Source organism: Equus quagga, chromosome 2 (genome assembly GCF_021613505.1).
Source record: "Equus quagga isolate Etosha38 chromosome 2, UCLA_HA_Equagga_1.0, whole genome shotgun sequence".
Classification (NCBI taxonomy): Eukaryota; Metazoa; Chordata; class Mammalia; order Perissodactyla; family Equidae; genus Equus; species Equus quagga.
In genome coordinates, this window is record NC_060268.1 from 86,729,646 (window position 1) to 86,748,545 (window position 18,900).

Here is an 18,900-nt window from a genome sequence, read left to right on the forward strand (position 1 = left end):
GTGCTTGCTTCCTTGGACGCTCACATCTGAACAGTCCAAAGTTTATGGCCTGGAATTCAGGTCCTGTGCTGTTTTAGAAAGATACGGCACATAAAAATCAAGCCCCTCTGGGGTCTCCTTGGCAGGTGACGCCACGGCCCAGAGCCTTTCCTTTTGATGCTGGGCCAGGTTACATTCAGGTCCCTGACCTGGGGATTCCTTCGGCCCGTGATTTACGGGAGTGGACACGGGGTGGCAGGATGACTCCGTGGGGGTCAGGGGCCCCTCAGCTCAACGCCCATGGGGATTGTCCAGCCCTGGCATTCCCTACGCCCTTCTCTGAGCCCCCCAGGAAATGATGGCTCCATGAACGTCCACTTTAGGCAGAGAGGCCCAGGGGAGCTGCGTTACCACCCGGAGACACAGCAGAGGGAATGGGAGCCCTCAATTCTGGTCCCAGCTCTCATCGCGCTCAGTGCCTCACGAGCATTCCGCGGTCCTGATCCATAGCTTCTCCATCCCTGATGGGAGTGCTCTGGTTCCTCTGAAACACTTAGGAAGATGTGCAAGGCCCCAGGGTTTGGAGCGCTGAGGAAACCCAGGAGGTCAGGGATGGATCCGTTCACAGCACATTTGCTCCTGGTGGGCTCCACACAGGCCTTTGTGCAGGAGGCTCAGGATCCAGTTGGCAGGTGGTCGCCACCCTGAGAGTGGAGGGGTCGCTATGGCTGTGCCTCAGGAGCTGGGCGTGGGAAACTGCACCATGCTTTTGGGGATTTGGGGCGCTGGATCATTCTCAGCCTGTGTCCCAAGAAGGTATGGCAAACACACTTTGAAAAGCATAGAAACAGCCCCAAAGCTTGGCTGGGTGGGCCAGGCTGGCTCCAGCCCCAGAGGTGTTTGCATCTCTAAAATGAAGATAAAAATTCCTGCTCCATGACTCAGAGGAGTTGTGAGGATCCAACATTCAAGCAATTTGTAATCCGCACAGGCCAAGGGGTGCCAGTCTTATTATCATTGTCATTATTTTTGTTTTGTGGGGTGAGGCCCAGCCCGTGTGCCCACCCCCTCTGCTCCCCAACTCCCGCTGCCCGATGCCCTCATGGGTACACAGCCCTTTCCCCAGTCAGCCCCCTTGAGGGCAGAACTGTCATCTCTATTTGTCTTTGTGGCCCCTGGGCACTGCCTGGTGTGTGTAGAAGGACAAAAGGTCTGAGGAGGAGGAGGAGGAAGCAGCTGTGGGGGAGGCTGTGGTTTGCATTCACCTGTGTCAGAGCACCTGGGAGAAGAGGGCTATTGAGCGCCTCCAGGCCTCGGTTTGCCTGTCTGTTGAATGGCACTGGCAGCTCCTGCAGAGGGGACTCGGGAGGGCCCAGGGAGGGGAGGAGAGAGAGGGGCAAGGATACAGTTCTGGAGGCTGAAAGTGTGAGAGCAGGGTGCCAGCATGGCGGGTATCTGGGGGGACCTCCCTTCCTGGCCTGCACCTGCCTTCTTGCTGTGTCCTCACGTGGCGGAGAGAGCTCTGCTGTCTCTTCTCACAGGGACATTAATACCATCATGGGGGACCCACCTCATGACCTCATCTAAACCTAATTACCTCCCAACGCGCCCCCCCCCCCCACCAATGCCATCACCTGGTGGGTTACAGCTTCACCATGTAAATTTTGGAGGGATACACTCAGTCCTTAGCACCCCCCCTGATGAAAGTTAGGTGGTGAGTGAGGCAGAGGGGCGAAGCCACCCCAGGTGCAATGGGAAGTGTGGCCCCCAGACAGTCATGGTCCTGGACAGAGCCAGGTAGGCTGCGGGGGTGAGCCCGTGCACGTGGTCAGTGAGCGGATTAAGGGGGCTGCCCAGAGTCTGCTAATCAGAATCCAGGTGGAAAGGCCGGCCCGGGCACCAGCAGGGACCCCCCCCCCGGGGAGGCAGCGGAGGGCTGGCTTCCATCCAATGCCCTTCCCATCCCCCATCTGGGACTTCTACCCTCTGATCTCACAGGGGGTTGGATTTGCCCCTCTCTGAGACATTTGTCAGGGACCCTGTTTATGGAATGTCCCCTGCATCCCAGGCATGCCATGTCCATCTCCCCATTTCATCCTCGGCAGCCCTCTACTTCACAGACAAGGAAACTGAGGCAGAGTCAAGTTCCCACAACTACTAATAGGGGACAGAGCAGGAGTTTGAGCCGGACACCATCCCTCCACTGCCCATTCTGCCCATCACCCTACATGGCCAGTGTCCTGGGTGATAGCATCGAGAACGTTCTCCAGACGGCTGAGCAATGGCATCGGCAGGACCTCAAGGGAGCAGGGGCCGGAGGAGCTCACTCCTGCGTGGAGCTGCCCAGGAGTGGAGGCCCTGCCTGGCTCCTGAGTGCACAGGCAGATGGAGAGCGATCTCTGTGGCCACCTGGGGGTGGTGGGAGGAGCCGCCAGGCCCCCTCTGGGGTTGTCTTGTTCCTGCCAGGGCTGGAGTGGGCAGTGGGTGCAAGTGAAGGAACCGCGCTGAGTGTTGAGTAGAGAGCTGAGAGCCCTCGTCTCCAAGGGCTGAGGGCCCGGGCTGTGCTGGGTGGGCTGCTGTGTCCCTGTGGGCTGCACTCCTTGGGAAAGCCGTCTCCCTCACAGCCCCCGCCTGCCCAGAGGAGATGCCCCGCTCACCCCCTCCAGCCTGTCCTGGCTCCACCGGGCTCTCCCTTGGCCCCTTTGTGACTGTGGAAAAGGAAATGACCCAACTCTAAAGCAGTGTGGCCCGTGGACCAGCCGCAGGGGCTCCCCAGGGAGCCTGGCAGGAACGCACACGCTGAGGCCCAGTGAGACCACTGAGTCAGAGCCCAGGCGGTGGGCGTGCAGTGACACTGGAGGAACCTGCTCTGAACAGGTATTAAGAGCCACGTCTGTGATTAGAGATCCCTCTTGTGACCCCAGAGTATGTGAGGGACCCTCTTTCGGGGCGCCTCAGTGGGATTTCGGTCCTGAGTGCCAGACACACCGGAGAGCCCCATGGCTGGGATGCTGCGCTGAGCCCAGCTTTCAGGCTGTGAGGAGAGCAGAGCCCTATCACCACGTGCCCCTGAAGTTCAGGAACCTGGGGAGTCGCCCACTGCGGGGACAGAGCCACAAACCGGGTCAGGAGTGGGCCATCCCACATGTCCCCCACTGTGTGCAGGCTGGTCCTGCCCTATGTGCCATCCCCAACCCCGGCCTTTGAGTCCCTGCGCATTCCACGGGCCACACGCCGAGAAACGGCCCCTTGGAACTAGTCTGCTGGAGGCGAAGCCACAGACAGTGTGTGGACCCCAGGCCTCCTGGCTGGTGGGGGCTCTCGGCCTCACAGGAGGGGTCCTCGGGGCGGGGGGAGACTGAGGTCCCCCCAGGTGGAGTGGGCCCTTGAACCAGGCAGTGGCTGGTGCAGGGAACTGTGAGCACTAAGATTGTCTGATGCCGTGGTGCTGCAGGAGCACGTGCTCTCGGGTCTGATGGGCTGGACTCAAATCCTGCCTCGGCTTCTTCCTCGCTGAGCCTGGCTTTGCTCCTTGCGAGGCAGGAATGGCAGCAGTGCCAGTCCCTGGGGCCGAGGGAGGTCTGCAGGGCCCCTAGCACCAAGCCTGGGACAGGGTGAGTTGGCTGTGACTTTAGTCTCTGCCATCTCTGGCGGGGAGCGCAGGCCAGCGCAGCTCCTGCTTGTGTTGCAGCATCTGCTGGTAAACGGACAGGCGGTGTCGTTCTCTCCTTTGGGCATGAGGGCCAGAGGGCGACCCAAGCCTGGACGTGGGCAGGGGTCCCTGGGCCGGTGGGCTGGTGGGTGGTGGGCAGGGCCCAGGTGGCCACAACTCAGCACCAGGCCTGTGTCCCTTTTGGACGGTTTTCTCTGTTTCTACGTGATTCTGAGAAGGCAGATGGCAGGTGAGCACACCCCGTTCCTGGATTAGCGAGGCTGCAGAGCGGGTACTGCGTGAGGCCACTGACTGGAGTTGGAGGGTTGGTGGCCACCCCAGCCAGTCCCTCTGCACTGCGTTCCTCCAAAGCACTTGTTCCACGCAGCCCCTTCCACACACCCCCTCCCCCTCCACCCTCCACCCTCGGCCAGGGCCCGCTGACCACGTTAGCCCTTTGGAGCCCAGGGGTAGGTAGGGCCCTTGGATGTCTTCTGTAGGTTGGGGCACATGAAGACGACAGGGTCAGAGAATCTTTCAGCTGCCTTTCAAGGGAGACCTGCCCCTGGAGCATGCCTCTGAGAGGTGGACCATGCCCAGTGCTCCCCACCGTTGGCCACGGCGTCCCTTCACCTCAGTTATCACCTATTCCTTGCCGAATCTGCTGCTTCGAGTCAGCACCCTTCTCTGACTTAAAATAAAGCTATGAACATGGAAAATCTGTAGGTCTTCCATCAAATCTGTTTTACTTATCCTAATACACATTTAAGGCAATCCGTACCTTCTCAAACTGAAAGAAGGAAATGTTCACCCAGCTACCACCTGAAACAACCTTGTTTGCTGGCAGGCGACAGACACAGGTCGAGTGGGGAAAAGCTTGAATTTGAGGCCGTGCGCCAGCTCTGCCATGCCCAGGTGGCTGACTCGGGCAGGTCACTTCAGCTCCGTGAGACGGATGGTTGAGGCGTCTAGGTCCAGACCCACGCAGCCCAGATGGGCTCACACAGGCAGCTGCTGGGATGGTTCTCTCGTTAGCCTGCCCTCACTTATTTCTGTCCCTGGTTTTATTCACAACTTGGTTTTATGGGTAAAAGCCAGCACCAGAGACATATACAGATTTTTCCAAAGTCACAAGCCAGGTTAGTGGCCCAGCCAGGAATGGCTGGAGCAAAAGCTCCCTTCCCCTCTGTTGACCACCCAGCATTGGGCTTCGACCCCAGAGCCCGGGCCTCCCAGCTGGCTGGCCCCTTTGCTCCTGGATCCTATATAGAAACTTCTCTCCCGCTGCCTGTCTGCATGCCAGCCACGTGTGCTCAATACGGCTGTGCAGAAGAATCTGGAAGGCCAGGAAAGGGCAGGTTCCACATGTCCAGGTACAAGATCTGGGTGTGCTAAAGCCATGGTTCTTGGGGAGAGTCATTTGTAGCTAATTATCACAAAGGTCTGAAAGCTTGCGAGTGACTTAAAAAAAAAAACAAAACAACACTGCTTAGGGCAGATCCACAGTTACCACTCTCAGTTGCTTCCCAGCTAGCTTTCCTGAGCAGGATAGAGAGGGATGGAGGTACGCGGATCAAGAGGGAAGCTGTCCTTACTCTGCAGACGAGGCGATGGGAACCAGGCCTTCTGTGACAAGTGCTAATATAATAATCATACTAGCCAGCATTCATGGAGCGTCTGCCATCTGCCAGTGCCGTCCTAAGTCCTTTAACACTTTGAGCAACCTCACATGATAGTGTTGTTCTCCCATTTTCCACGCAAGTGTAATGAGGCACAGAGACGTTCAGTCACTTGCACAGGGTCACACAGTGGCAGAGCTCTGGACACATGTTGAACAGTGGGGCTTAATTCCCTGCCAAATTTCTGTTGCTTTTGCCAAAATTCTTAGGGATGGCTGTGAAAGTGTCAACAGATGTCAAAGGCCCAAGGGTGGCCTGTCAGCTCCCACAGTCCTGTGGCCCAGAAACACTGACCCTTCCTCTTCGCGGGCTAGGAACGTGGGAGGGGCCCCGCTAACCCTTTCAGCGTGCCAGCTACATGGATGGCTACTTGGGGTCCTTAGGGACTGTGCAGAAGAATCTGGAAGGCGGGACGGGCAGGTTCCACACTTCGCCACCACCTACGGGAGCTTTTGAGCCGTCTGCGTGCGAACGTGCCGTGCGGGTGGCGCCGTGTGAGAGGAGGGCCCCCGTGCCATGTGCCGGCCCCCCTGGCGCACGGCGCTGGAGGCGACTTGGGCTCGCTGCACCCTGCCTGATGCGTGTCCCCTCGTTTCCCCACAGCCACCTCCCCGTGCAAGATCCTCAAGTGCAACTCTGAGTTCTGGAGCGCCACGGCAGGCAGCCAGTCCCAGGTGGCGGACGAGGCGCGCGAGTTCTGCGCCGCGCTGCGCACCTACGCCCTGTGCACGCGGCGCACGGCGCGCACCTGCCGCGGCGACCTGGCCTACCACTCGGCGGTCCATGGCATCGAGGACCTCATGAGCCAGCACAACTGCTCCAAGGATGGCCCCACGTCGCAGCCTCGCCTGCGCACGCTCCCGCCGCCGGGGGACAGCCAGGAGCGCTCCGACAGCCCTGAGATCTGCCACTACGAGAAGAGCTTCCACAAGCACGCGGCCACCCCCAACTACACGCACTGCGGCCTCTTTGGGGACCCGCACCTCAGGACTTTCACAGACCGCTTCCAGACCTGCAAGGTGCAGGGCGCCTGGCCGCTCATCGACAATAATTACCTGAACGTGCAAGTCACCAACACGCCTGTGCTGCCCGGCTCGGCCGCCACCGCCACCAGCAAGGTGAGGATGCGGCTGAGGCGGGGGCGGCGGGTCACACCCCCCAGGACCTGCTGTTAGGAGAGCCCAGACCCGCCCCTATGGGACCCAGGTGCCTCCTGCACCCCCCTCTCTGCCCACCTGCCACGTTGTTATTTTCAGTAAATGGGCAGATTATTTAGAAAAGAATGTTCTAGAGATTCTTTGTCGTGAGGTCAACCACCTAGGAACCACTTCTGCATGTTGCCTAGAGTGTGGTATTTCTCCAACTTCTGGACACTGCCCACTAGAGGTTTGCAAAGGCAGCATTCTAGAATCAGAAACCAGCACACGTGGAGCCTTTTATTTAACTTGTGCAAAGTGGAACAGGCATCACCTAGCATACACAAAAGGGAGTTTGTGAATGCATTGTACGTGCCTAGGGGAAATTTTTTGTGAAAGTTAGTGTTGTGTGTGTGTGCACGTGGGTGTGTATGCATGCACACATGTGCATGCACTGGGTCCAGAAGTAAAGTGGATTTCTCGCTGGGGCTATAGTCCAAGAAGTTTAGAAACATTTCCCAGAGAGTTCCGTTTCAATCTTGCAGAATATTATTTTCTTGCCCCCAAACTATGTCTTGGTAAAACTCCAGTGATAAAGCCCGGCAAAGAGGAGCCTCTCTACAGAGATGGCCCCTTTGCTGCCCCCAGGGAGCTTACAGTGTAATGGGAGCATAACCCCCCCTGGGCGAGTGGACCTGGCAGCCTCCTGGAGGTGCCGGTCCTACCCAGGGATTCTCATGTAGCTGCATATTTGCAAACTGAGCAGAAATGGGTCTGACCCCAAATCTCTGGGTGGGGTCAGATGTGCTTTTGTAAAGCCCCCAGTGATTCTGGTGCATGGAAGGCATTGGGGACGCTCGGTTGCAGGCCAGGGCTATGGGTTGTGGTCCTGCCCTTTGTTTTAGTGCCACACCCACACGGAAAGGCTGCAGCCCCAAAGCAGAAACGGCTCTCTGTGAGTGGGAATGGGGGAAGATGGAACAAGCGAGCATGAGGAAGCGGCTCACTGAGCAGCCCAGGGACACCCATGCAGCCTTTTCCTCCGCCCTTGGGTGGGCCTTGCCTGGCTGGGGCAACTCTGTTTGATGCAACAGGAACCTGAGGCTCCAAGAGGGAAAGTGGCCTCCCACCCAAAGTGCAGTCAGCCCAGAGTGTGGAGCTAGGAGTTGACCTGGGCCCATGACTCTGGAGTCTAAATATCCTCACTACCAGGAGAGGCGGTTTCCATCTGGGGAGCCCCAGAGGCCACCACGAGCTGGTCGCCTTCTGACCCAAGGAGGCCTTAGCATCTGGGTGGCTAACTCAAGTCCTGCTCACAGGGCCAGAGTCAGAGGCAGCCACGATGTGGCCTGTGGCCTCAGCAATGGGACATTTCCATCCACCCCAGATTCTCCATCCCTAGCTACTTCCAGGAGGGTCTCCTGGGACCTCATGTCCAGACTCAGCCAGAGAGCTGGCCTCAGAGCCAGACTCTTGAGAGTCCACGAGGTGGGGACACCTCTGTGTTCCTCAGGGCCTGGCCCTCCAGAGCCCCTGGAGTTTCCGGGTTGGCAGCGGGTGTGTTTTCCTAGGAAGAGCACGTTGCGAGGCAGCGAGTCAGGCAGTGCCAGGCTGTCCCACAAGGGCGTTTCTGTTCCTTCCCGTCCCTCCACACCCCAGAGGAGGACAGTGAGGTGACCTGGCAGCCAGGAAAATTCCTGCCACTTCCCTCTGCTCTGGTGGCCCTTGCATGCCTGCAGGGGGCCTCTTTCTGGGCCCAAGGTAGGAAACAAGCAGGTCTGCGCCCTGAGGGTGCCCTTACAGGCCATGAAGCCTAGTGGGCAGCAGAATTGTGGCCAGGGCTCTCTCTGCCCTGTCCCCCCTCCCAGCTCTCCACAGAAGGAGGGGGGCCCGCATCAAGGACCCAGCTGCCTTGCCTTCCCTGCGGCCCCTCCACCTACCCGCCTCCCTCCCTAGAGCCAAGATAAATGAACACCGGGAGCCTGAGGCTGCAGCTTCTAAATCCGGCAGCAGGCTCCCTGTTCCATCCTGGCAGGGCGCATGGGGAGGTCTGGGGTGTGAGAAGGACGTGGACCTCGGGAGGCCTGCCACTCCTGCCCCAGGGTGGTATAAGCACCAAATGTGATAACAGAGCCGAGCACGGACCTGGGAGGAATTATGGTTAGCGACCAGCAAGGCTGGCCTGCTGTCCCCAGTGACTGGGGGTTGACAGGGTGGAGGGTGGGTCCTGCAGGCTGGGGCGATGTGCCTGGGCTTAGGACCCCTGGATGCCACCCTCTGAGCCCAGCGGTGCTGTGCAAAAGCCAGGTGGACTCATCATTCATTCATTCATTCTTGTGTTCCATTCATTCAGCTGGCCCACATTTTTCAAATGCCCGCTTTGTTCCAGGCCCACTGCTGGACCTTGTGGCCAGCAGAACTGCCCAAGCGGGCGTGGGAGGACCTCCCTTCCTATCCTGGTGTGGGGTTTCCAGAAGGGCATGGGGCTCTGCAACAGAGCCTGACCAGCCCAGCCCAGCCCAGCCCCTTTCTGCTGTGACCTGGGGCCACCTTGAGAACTTAGCAGCCAGGAGGCTCTGCCTGGGGCCCAAGAGTGACAGGGTCAGGGTCAGTGTCTGTGGCCGGGCCGGTCTCAGGACCCAGGGCAGACTCGAGCCTTGTGGTACCGGGTGAGAAACATCGGTGGCTGGGTGCCAGTGCCCTTGGCCTGCCCCTGCCTCTTTTCTCGGGCCTCCTTTATGCAGGCAGGTTTGCTCGCTCATTCCTTCAGCAAACCTTTCCCAGACCCCTCTCTCGCGCAGCCTCTGTGGTCGGCGTTCCCTCCCTCCCCACAGCTCTCAGGCTAGGAATGGAGAACAAAGACCTGCAAAGGGGTGCTCAGGATGGGTGCTCAGACAGCAGGATGTTGCAGGCCTTGGGGGCCCGGCTCTGCCCAGAGTGCTGGGGAAGGCCGCCTGGAGTCCTCCCACTGAGCTTGCCCTCGAAGGACAGGAGCGGGCTGCAGCAGAGCCGGGCAGAGCGTGGGAGAGGGGCCTGGAGCCTCGAGGGAGGCAAGAGAGACCAAGAGGCTTTTATCTACAAGGTGATGAGGGTCTGGGGCTTTTATGACCACCCCTCCCCCACAAGAGCCCTCTGCCAGACTCTTCTGCCCCCTTGAACCCACACCCCCTCCTCCGCTCAGCCGTGATGCCTCACCCAGGGGCTGTCACTCAGTTCCCGTGATACTGGTGTCACCCAGCCCGGGCCGTCCCTCTGTCCTTGTGGATGATCAAGATCCAGTGTTTTCCAGTCCAGGCTGACATTTTAGCCAGCTTCTCGCCCCCATGGGACTGCCTTTTGTGCCCAGCTCCCTGCTCTGTCCCTCTTTCCAGCTGGGCTGGCAGCACCCCATTTTACAGGTGAGGAAACTGAGGCTGAGGGAGGAGAGGCACTCTAGCTCCTGCCTTCCCCTTGCCTCCCCCCTTGCTGGCTCCCGGAGCACTTACCATTCTGTCACACTGCACCATTCACCCACTTGGTCTGTGACTCCCTCGGAGCATGAGCTCCATGAAGACAGGGGTCTTTGGCTGTGCTGCTCCCCGTGTGGACACAGCCCCTAGTCCCAGGCCTGGCACACCGTTGGGGCTCCATAAATAGTTGTTGCTGTAGCCAGGCCTCTGCCCTGTGCCCGCCTCGGTGGAGAGGGGCCCCAGGCCCCTCTGGGAAGGGGGGCAGCCAAGGCAGGAGCGGCAGCCGCACCCGTGGCCGTGCTGGCAGCGAGCCGCCCGGCTTTCGACAGGCTCCCTTCATGCTGTTACTTGTGGTTGAGTCCTGGCATCGCTGCCAAGAAGAGTCGAGCTGCCTGTCAGCCTTCCAGGAGACTGTCTCCACGAGAGATGGCGGTTAGAGCGAAACCAGCCTTTCCTGTTCCAGGGAGACTGATGGCACTTGGAAAGCAGCTCCCCTCCCAGCGTCTGTGTGGCCCTGCACACCAGGCAGGGACACCAGAGTCCCTCATCCTGCGTCCCCTCCCCCAGTGGCAGGACCACCCACTGCCCAGACCACCCTGGCTGGCCCACCTCACGGCCCCCCGCAGGCAGCCTCCACATCAGGGTGGCAGCCTTTGGGAAGCAGCAGGAGCGTGACTGAAGTCACCATTTTCTCAGGTCAGAGAGGGTAGGGTAGTGGCAGTTTCGTGCCGTGTGGCAGTTTCGTGCGGCTTCCTTTGACATCCCACAGCAAACCAGAAGTGTGCCCCCTCCCATGAGCAGGCTGTGACCTTGGGGAGGGAGATGGGGAAACTGAGTCCTGTGCCCAACGAGCTGTGCACATCAGGACCTCCCAATGTAGCACCCAGTGGAATCCAGCTTCTGCCCTTTGGTTTCAAGGCACCAGCCCCTCCTGTGCCCAGTGAAGATGGCAGAATGTGCCCGCTGCCCCCAGGGCCAGTCATCCATCAGGCCCCACGGGGACAGCGCCGAAGGCCCGAGAATTCCAGTAGCCCATGGAAAGGCTTTCCTTTCTTTTAAAGTCAGAGGGGAGCATCAGCATAATCCAGCGTAGACTGTGTTAGTCTTTATGGCAGTGCAGTCACAAAATACAGTTTTTCAATTTTTGATGGAGGGAGGGGCCCACGAAGGCCCAGTTCCTTGAGTCCCCTGCAGTCATCCTGTGGCCTGCCGCTCACCGAGTCCCTCTCATCCTCGCCCTTCTGAGAAGGATTGTCCAGGGAGCCTGGCCAGGGCCTTCACGGCATCCTCTCTGAAGGTCCCAGGCCCCTCGTTCTCTGCCCCCCGTGACCCCTGAGCTTTACACCATGCGTAAAGGGGGGCCCGCAGAGCAGCGATGACACAGCCAGGGACACCTCCAGCCAGGCTCGCACTACAGTGTTGCTTGCTCAGCCTAGAACTTTCTGCGGCCCCTAGGCCGCCCCCTCTCTAGTCCTCAGGTCTCTCCTCTCAGCAGCTGCTCCTGACCCCAGGCCAAGGCCGCTCCCTGCCGGCTTCCCCTCAGCCCCCATGCTCCCAGCCACCCAGAATTGCAGCCGGACACACTCCTGGGCCTGTGGCCCCCACCCAGCCTGCCCTTGCTGTCTTGGCCAGCCTCCCTCTGACCCTCCTGTCTGAACTGAGGTCCTTAGTGGCTCTCCCTGCCTCCCTTCCCCTCAGAGCTGCTGTTGGTTTCATCTTTGGTTCTAGCAGATTGGGGGCCTGTCCTTGTCATACACCCACTTGTTGTACACCCACTGTTAGGCCTTGGCGCTTCACAGCGCTGCCCTCCACCCCGAGAGCCGTCCCAGGCCATCATCACCCCTCCAACTGCCACGTCCCGCAGGGCGCCCAGGCAGAGAACTCAGCCATGGCCAGGCCATACGTGTCATCAGCAGCCCCTGCCCCTTGCTGGGGCCCCTCGGCCTACAGACCCTCTGAGGAGCTGTGGGAGCCCTCAGGGGCCCTGGGAGCCGGCTGGCCAGGCCCTTCCTCTCCTGCGGGGGGAGGAGGTTGGAGCTTGGTGTCAGGGGTGAGGGGACAAGGCCTGGGAATGGTGGCGGGGGGCAGTGCAGGGTGTCCTCAAAGGCCTGGGCATCACCTTGCTGCCATCGCCCTGCCTCCCTCCCTGGCTTCAGGCTGGGAGTTCAGCTTCTAGCTGCCCTTGGTCCAGGGCGGGCAGTGGCCTGAAAGGCATCCAGAGCTACCAGTGGCAGAACAGCTGGCACCTGGGAGCAGGAACAGGGGCTGTTTCTCTTCCAATTTCACTCACGTCTTCACCCCGTATGATCTTCCTAGTTAGGATTCTGGAGGAGAGGAGAGAGCAGCCAGACTCCTCACCCAGGATGACAGGGAGAAACCCATTCACTCGGCGGGCTGTTTGTTTCTCGTCCTTCTCCCAGGCCTCCCACCCTGTGGGCTTGTGGCTGACAAAGCTTAGGGGCTAGAAACCAACAGACTCAGCCCAGCTCTGCCTCATGCTGGCTGTGTGACCTTGGGCAAGTCACTTTACCTCTCTGAGCCCAAATTCCCCATCTGGAAATCCACGATAATGTCACCCTCCCCTGCAGTGGCATACGGGACTGCAAATAATAAACGCAGTGTCCCCCCACACCAGATGCAGCAAATGTGCCTGTGTCTGTGGCTCTCAGGAGGACAGTTACTAATGTGGCTGCTCAGCCCAGCCCCTCGCCCCCGACTGCAGGCTCCAGCAGAAATGAGCCTCCCTGCTCCGCCCGGCTAGGGCTGCATGTTCAGCCCGGAGCCCCCATCTCCCTTTCACTGATCGGCACCTTCCTCCTCTCCCTCTTCCTCCTGCTCATCTCCAAGGCTGGGCGACCCCTCAGGGCAGCCCTGCGGCTGTGGCCTCCGCCTGTGTGGATTTCACCTGCTCGTTCTTTCTTTGAGCATCAGTCTCTTCTGTTCCGCCTGCTGTTCTGTGCAGCCAGTGGCTTGTGGTCCTTTTTCAGGAATTCTGCTGCAGGTCCACTGGTGGCAGAGAGATGATATTAGATGCTTGTGGACCGTAGTAGTTTCCTGTTGCTGCTGAAACAAATACCACAAACTGAGTGCGTCAGACAAACAGAAACTTATTCTCTTATAGTTCTGGAGACAAGAAATCTGAAATGAGTCTTATAGGTCGTAACATTCAGGTGTCAGGAGGGCCGGTCCTTCTGGAGGTTCTGGGCGAGAATCTGTTCCTCCCCTCCTCCAACCACTGGTGGTTGCCAGCATCCTTCAGCTTGTGGCCACATCCCTCCAGCCTCTGTTTCCATGGCCTTCTCCTCTTCTGTGATCAGATCTCCCTCTGTCTCCATCTTGTGAGGACACTTGTGATTATATTTAGGGCCCACTCCGATAATCCAGGGTAATTTCTCCATCGCAGTATCCTTAACTTAATCACACCTGCAGAGTCCTTCTTGCCATGTAAGGTAACATTCACGGGTTCCAAGGAGTAGGGCCTGATATCTTGGGGCCATTATTCAGCCTGCTACAGTGGGTAAGGACCTCTTATTTTTAATGAGCTATGCTTTTCTTTTTATGGTTCATATATGTGGTTCTATATATAGTAAATGAGCTGGTTTTCTAGTTAGGGTCGTGATCTACAGTTCCACGAAGTCGGTTTATTGTTAAGTAAAAAAGCAAGTTGTTTTAAAGAAAAACATTAATAGTTTTTCTTTAATAGTAATAGTGCAGATGGAACTGAACGGTGATCAAAATGGGGAAGGGGTGGTCTGGGGCATCCTGGGGGCTCCCCCATCCCCTGCTCTCAGTCCAGAGCATCCTAAGATGGGGCTGGCCTTCTCCCCCTGCAGCCGCCAGCACTGCCTAACCCCCTCTCTCTGCTGCCTTCCCCACACGCAGCTCACCATCATCTTCAAGAACTTCCAGGAGTGTGTGGACCAGAAGGTGTACCAGGCCGAGATGGACGAGCTCCCGGCCGCCTTTGCCGATGGCTCCAAGAACGGCGGGGACAAGCACGGGGCCAATAGCCTGAAGATCACGGAGAAGGTGTCGGGCCAGCACGTGGAGATCCAGGCCAAGTACATCGGCACCACCATTGTGGTGCGCCAGGTGGGCCGCTACCTGACTTTCGCAGTGCGCATGCCCGAGGAGGTGGTCAACGCCGTGGAGGACCGGGACAGCCAGGGCCTCTACCTCTGCCTGCGGGGCTGCCCCCTCAACCAGCAGATCGACTTCCAGGCCTTCCGCGCCAACGCCGAGGGCCCCGGCACCCGCAGGCAGGCGGCCGCCAGCCCGGCACCCGCGGCCCCGGACACCTTCCCGTATGAGACGGCCGCGGCCAAGTGCAAGGAAAAGCTGCCCGTGGAGGATCTCTACTACCAGGCCTGTGTCTTCGACCTGCTCACCACGGGGGACGTGAACTTCACGCTGGCGGCCTACTACGCCTTGGAGGACGTGAAGATGCTCCACTCTAACAAGGACCGACTGCATCTCTATGAGAGGACTCAGGAGCCGCCAGACCGCGCGGCCGCTGCGGGGCTATCCCCGGCCCCCAGGCCCCTCCTGGGCAGCCTCCTGCTCCTCCCCATGCTCCCGGGGCTCCTGGAGGCCATGGCCGCCTAGGGCGCAGAGCGAGGCGCTGCCTGTCCCCAGCGGCCGCCCGATGGCCCGCGGGTCTCTGCAGGGGTCAGAGCCGGGGGCTGTGGGACAGCTACCTCAGAGCTGCCTCGGGCTGTCTGCTGGCAAGGGCTGGGGGCGTGGGGCAGCGCCCCGCCCTCTCAAGGGCCCGTGACACGGTTGTGGTGACTGGTTCTGTGATGTTTGTGATAGTAGAGCTGTGGGAGGGGGCGCTGCGCCCCTCCGCCCGCCCTGCGGTGTGAATGTGCACACCAGAGCCCCTCAGGCCGACGCCCCGCCCCGCCGGAGACACTGGGAGAGGCCAGAGTCGGCTCCTCCCGCCCCTAATGCACTGAACCAGGCCCGGCGACTGCTGCACGCGCACTCGGGGGCCGCCTGCGCCCGCCGCACGCACACACTCTCACACGAGCACACTCGCACACACTAAGCCGGCGGGGCCGAGGCATCCGCAAGGCGGGCCCCCCAGGCAGAGCTCCTCTCCCCCGGGGTGATGCTCGGCATCTTTAGCAAATTCATATACCCCTTTGGCCACAAGGGGGTGTCCTCCGGGTGCCCTCCTGCCTGTGGCCTCCCTGTGAGCCGAGGGGAGACCCCCATGTGCGCCCTGGCTGCTGTGGGCACGGGCTCCGGACCGGTCACCAGCCCCTGCGCCGGAGCCCCGCGGCTGGGGACCATACGTGTTGGCAGGTGCTCTTAGTTATGCCCCTCGTGGGCTCAGATGTCCTTTTCTGGCCCCTCCCCCTGGTGCCCATTCCCCACTGTGCGTAGGAAGTCAAGTCCTTGTTTCTAAATGTCTAAACAGAGAACTACCCCTCGATTTCTGTTCCTGCCTCTCCAGCAGATGACAAGAGCCCCTGGCCAGGGAGCTTGGGCCGCAGCGCGTGGGCAGGAGACCCAGTGGATAGGGCCAGCTGGCCTGCCCTGATCCTCTGTTCTCTCCTCCCCTGCCCTGCCTCCCCCCCCCCCCCCCCCCCAAGACGTGCTGCCTGCCACATCTGCCCAGGTCTGCATTCTGGGAAGAGGAGCAGATCTGGAAGGCCTCTCGGCCCTGAGCATCCCTTGCAGGGTCTCCTCCGTCCCGTCCCTTCCCTTGAGCCCCGTGGCCACACAGCCAAAAGACACTTGCTGCGGGGAGCCTGGGCCACGCATCTGTCGGAGGAGCCCTGGACCGGTCCCGCCTCTGCTGCTGTTCCAGAGAACCCAGGGACCAACACGAGACTGGGCTCCGCTCCCAAAGGTGCGGCGAGGCCCCAGGGGGCGATTGTCCCAGAAGCCCCACAGCCCCGCCCTGTCCCCACCCACCCGTTGGCACCTGCGGCAACCCCTCTGCTGTTCCCCAGGGACCTCTCATACACTGGCCCAGGAGGCTGTGGACGTGTCCCCGCCTCCCCCTCCAAGAGGTCCCCTCTCTCTGCCAGACCCCGGTGGGTGGGCTGGTGGGGCAAGGCCCCTGCTGGTTTTTAGATGGTCCCTCTGTTGGAAGTAAAAAGTGAAGCACTTTATTTTGGTTGTGTTTGACCGCATTCTGCTTGGAAGTGGGGACCCCTCACTGTGTCCTTGTGTCTGCGACCTGTGTGGGGTGTCACTGCGTGTACATACTGTAAATTATTTATTAATGGCTAAATGCAAGTAAAGTTTGGGGTTTTTTTTTGTTTTGTTATTTTCTTTTGGACTGCGTGTTGGAGTTTGTTTTCTGCACAGACTTCGGTTCCTTTGAGGGTGGAGAGGTGACTTCGCTGGTGGGTGTCCCCTTACAGCATGTGTATCTGGGGAGGCAGCTGGCGTGTGTGCGAGTGTATGTATGAGTGTTGTGAACGTGTGCGGAAGACGTAGCAATTTAACAGCCTAAGCCCCCTGCTTCTCTAAAATTTACTTTTTCTCCTTAAGGTGGGCTGCCTTTGGGGCGTGAGGGGTCCAGGGTCCTTGCTCTGGCAAAGCTGGAGCAGAGCATGCACACAAATGGCCATTTTGCGGGGAAGGACATAAAACGCCCTCTGAAGGTTGGGTGGACCGGCTTGAGATCCAGGATCACTGTGTCTCAGCTGCCACCGTCAGTCTAGGAGCCCCAGACCTGGGACTGTCGCTGCCACCCTCCCCAAGGGTCCCCCTCCTCACACACCTGGGGAAGGAGTGATGGCAGCTTAGAGGGGGCTGCCATGCACATCAGAAGGCTTGCTTGGGGCTGGTTCGCTGCTGGCTGCCATCACATTTCATCCTTGAAAACTACCCAATGAGGAATAAATGCATACCCATTTTACAGATGAAGAAAAGGAGACTCAGCGATGAGCTGACTTGCCTAGGGTTCCTTCGCAAGAGCAGGGCCCAGGTGTGCACCTGGGTCTGTTTTGCCCCCAAGTTCCTGCTCTTAGCATTAAATACCATGAGACAGAATAGCAGTGCAGTTAAGCCAGGCCACATCCCAGCTTCTCCACTTTCCTAGCTGTGTGACCTTGGGCAAATCACTTAACCTCTCTGAGCCTCCGTTCCCTCCTCTGTAAAATGGGGAGTTCCTATCACATAGGGTGGTTTGGAGATTCAGTGAGTTAATTCCTATAAAATACTTGGGACAGGGCCTGGCACATAGTGAGTGTCCAGTGTTGGTGGTGTTATTATCCCAAAGCAAGGGGGGCTGCGTGAGATGGTGGGAAGGAGGAGAGGGGAGAGGGCCACACAGACACTGGAAGCTTGGGAGGGAAGCGAACCAAAGGGGAACAAGGGGAGGAACCTAAAGACTGAGCAGTTACACCAGTCCCAAGCTGAAAGAGGAAGGCCCAAAAGAATTTTCTAGAGCCTTACACAGGCTCCCAGAGAGAACCTGGGAGTCTGGGCTTTGGGAAGGGGGAACCAGACTAGAAGGGACAAAGACGGTGCAACAAGCCCACACATCTTACCCAGTTGCCCCAACTGCCCCGTACAACAGGGCTCCCACCATCAGCAGTAACTGGGATGAAATAAGGAACTCACAGCGGGGGCACAGGAGAGAGCAGAGCCCTCGGGCCTCAGCCAGCGCAGAAGAAGAGATTATTGAGAGGCGAGGGCACACAGGAGGAAAAAAAATCTCCCGTTCACCATCCGATGAAATTGCTCTGGCACTTGCCAGAAAAATATTCTTGGTTTGGAATTTGTTCAATCCCCTAAATTTAACCAGCTGGAATTCTTTTGCAAGCGACTAGTGGCCCTCCTGAACATGGAAATTTGCATTTCATCATGAATGTGGAACACAGCCTTTTGCTGAACGCTTCCCAGGAGCGGCTCGTCTTGTCCCAGGGTGGGTTTGGAGCAGAGGCTGCCCCGTGCCAGCGTCCTTGAGGCCGGTCAGCCTGGAGGAAAATACATTAGCGACAGAGGTGTGGCCCTGCCTCTCGCCCCGTCCCCATGCACTGCTGCGTGGCAGGACTCTTGGAGGTGTTGTTGGCGACCCAGAATTTGTGAGGATTGAAGACAAGCGAGAAAGGCCTATTAAACACAAATGCATAATGAGGGTCATTGATAATGAAGGGGGCAAATTCTGGGATGGAAATAATTACCAGAACGCTTGGGCAGAGACGCGTCCGAGCCAGGCAGGAGTGGGGCACCTCGGGGCAATGCCAGCGAGCAGCGTGGAGCAGGGGGTGGCACCGGGTCTCGGGCGGCGGGCCGACTTGGCGTCTCGACTGGCTCTGCCCGTCGCTAGCTGTGTGGTCTCCCTTGGATTTTCTGAGCCTTAGATTCCTTATTTGTAAAAGGGAATTATGAGGACCTACCTCCCGTGGTCGTTTTAGAAATACAGTGAGCTAACTCTCGTAAACGGCCGCGCACATGGGCCTGGCACGGCGCAGGGAGGCCACCGAAAGTGGCGATCCGCTGCGTTTGCAATTGTGAGTGCAATCATTTGCTCGTTCGGTAACTCTTTCGTGGTCACTCGTGCTGCAGGAATACAGCAGAGATCCACAGAGACCATCTTGCATTCTTGTTGGGGAGACGCGTCAGTAAACAAGCAGTTATGTCATTGAATGTCCCATGGTGACAGAAAGCAACCTGGAGGAAAGGGTCAAGCGGTTAGAGGCTCCGAGTGAGCCGCACCCTGGATTGGGGGAGGGTGGGGAGGAGCTTTTATCTCTGGGGGGAGCCAGGGGGACCTCTGAGCAGCTCACCTGTGTGAGTTTTGGGAATGAGCCACTCAAACATCTGGGAGAGTATTCTAGGCAGAGAGAACAGTGAGGGCACGGCAGCAGCCCAGAGACTTTACGGGGCAGCAGGAAGCGATGTGACAGGTCGGCAGCGAGTGGTTGGAGTAGGGTCCAAGGAAAGGCCAGAGAGCTGCCGGAGACGGCAGGCCTCGCCCACGGGGAGAGCTCGCTGTTTTGCGCCGGTTGCCATAGGAAGCCATTAGCAGGCTTTGAGCC

At 59.0% G+C, this 18,900-nt stretch overlaps 1 protein-coding gene across 1 annotated transcript in view; it reads left to right on the forward strand.

Annotated features, from left to right (window-relative positions):
• Positions 1–16,165, forward strand: part of RGMA (repulsive guidance molecule BMP co-receptor a) — a 42,798-nt gene extending 26,633 nt beyond the window's left edge. Inside the window, exons 3-4 of the mRNA XM_046655474.1 lie at positions 5,914–6,428; positions 13,778–16,165. Coding sequence (XP_046511430.1) covers positions 5,914–6,428; positions 13,778–14,500 — 1,238 coding nt within the window. The 3' untranslated portion in view covers positions 14,501–16,165. The remainder of the gene's footprint in view (positions 1–5,913; positions 6,429–13,777) is intronic.
• The last annotated feature ends 2,735 nt before the right edge of the window (positions 16,166–18,900 follow it).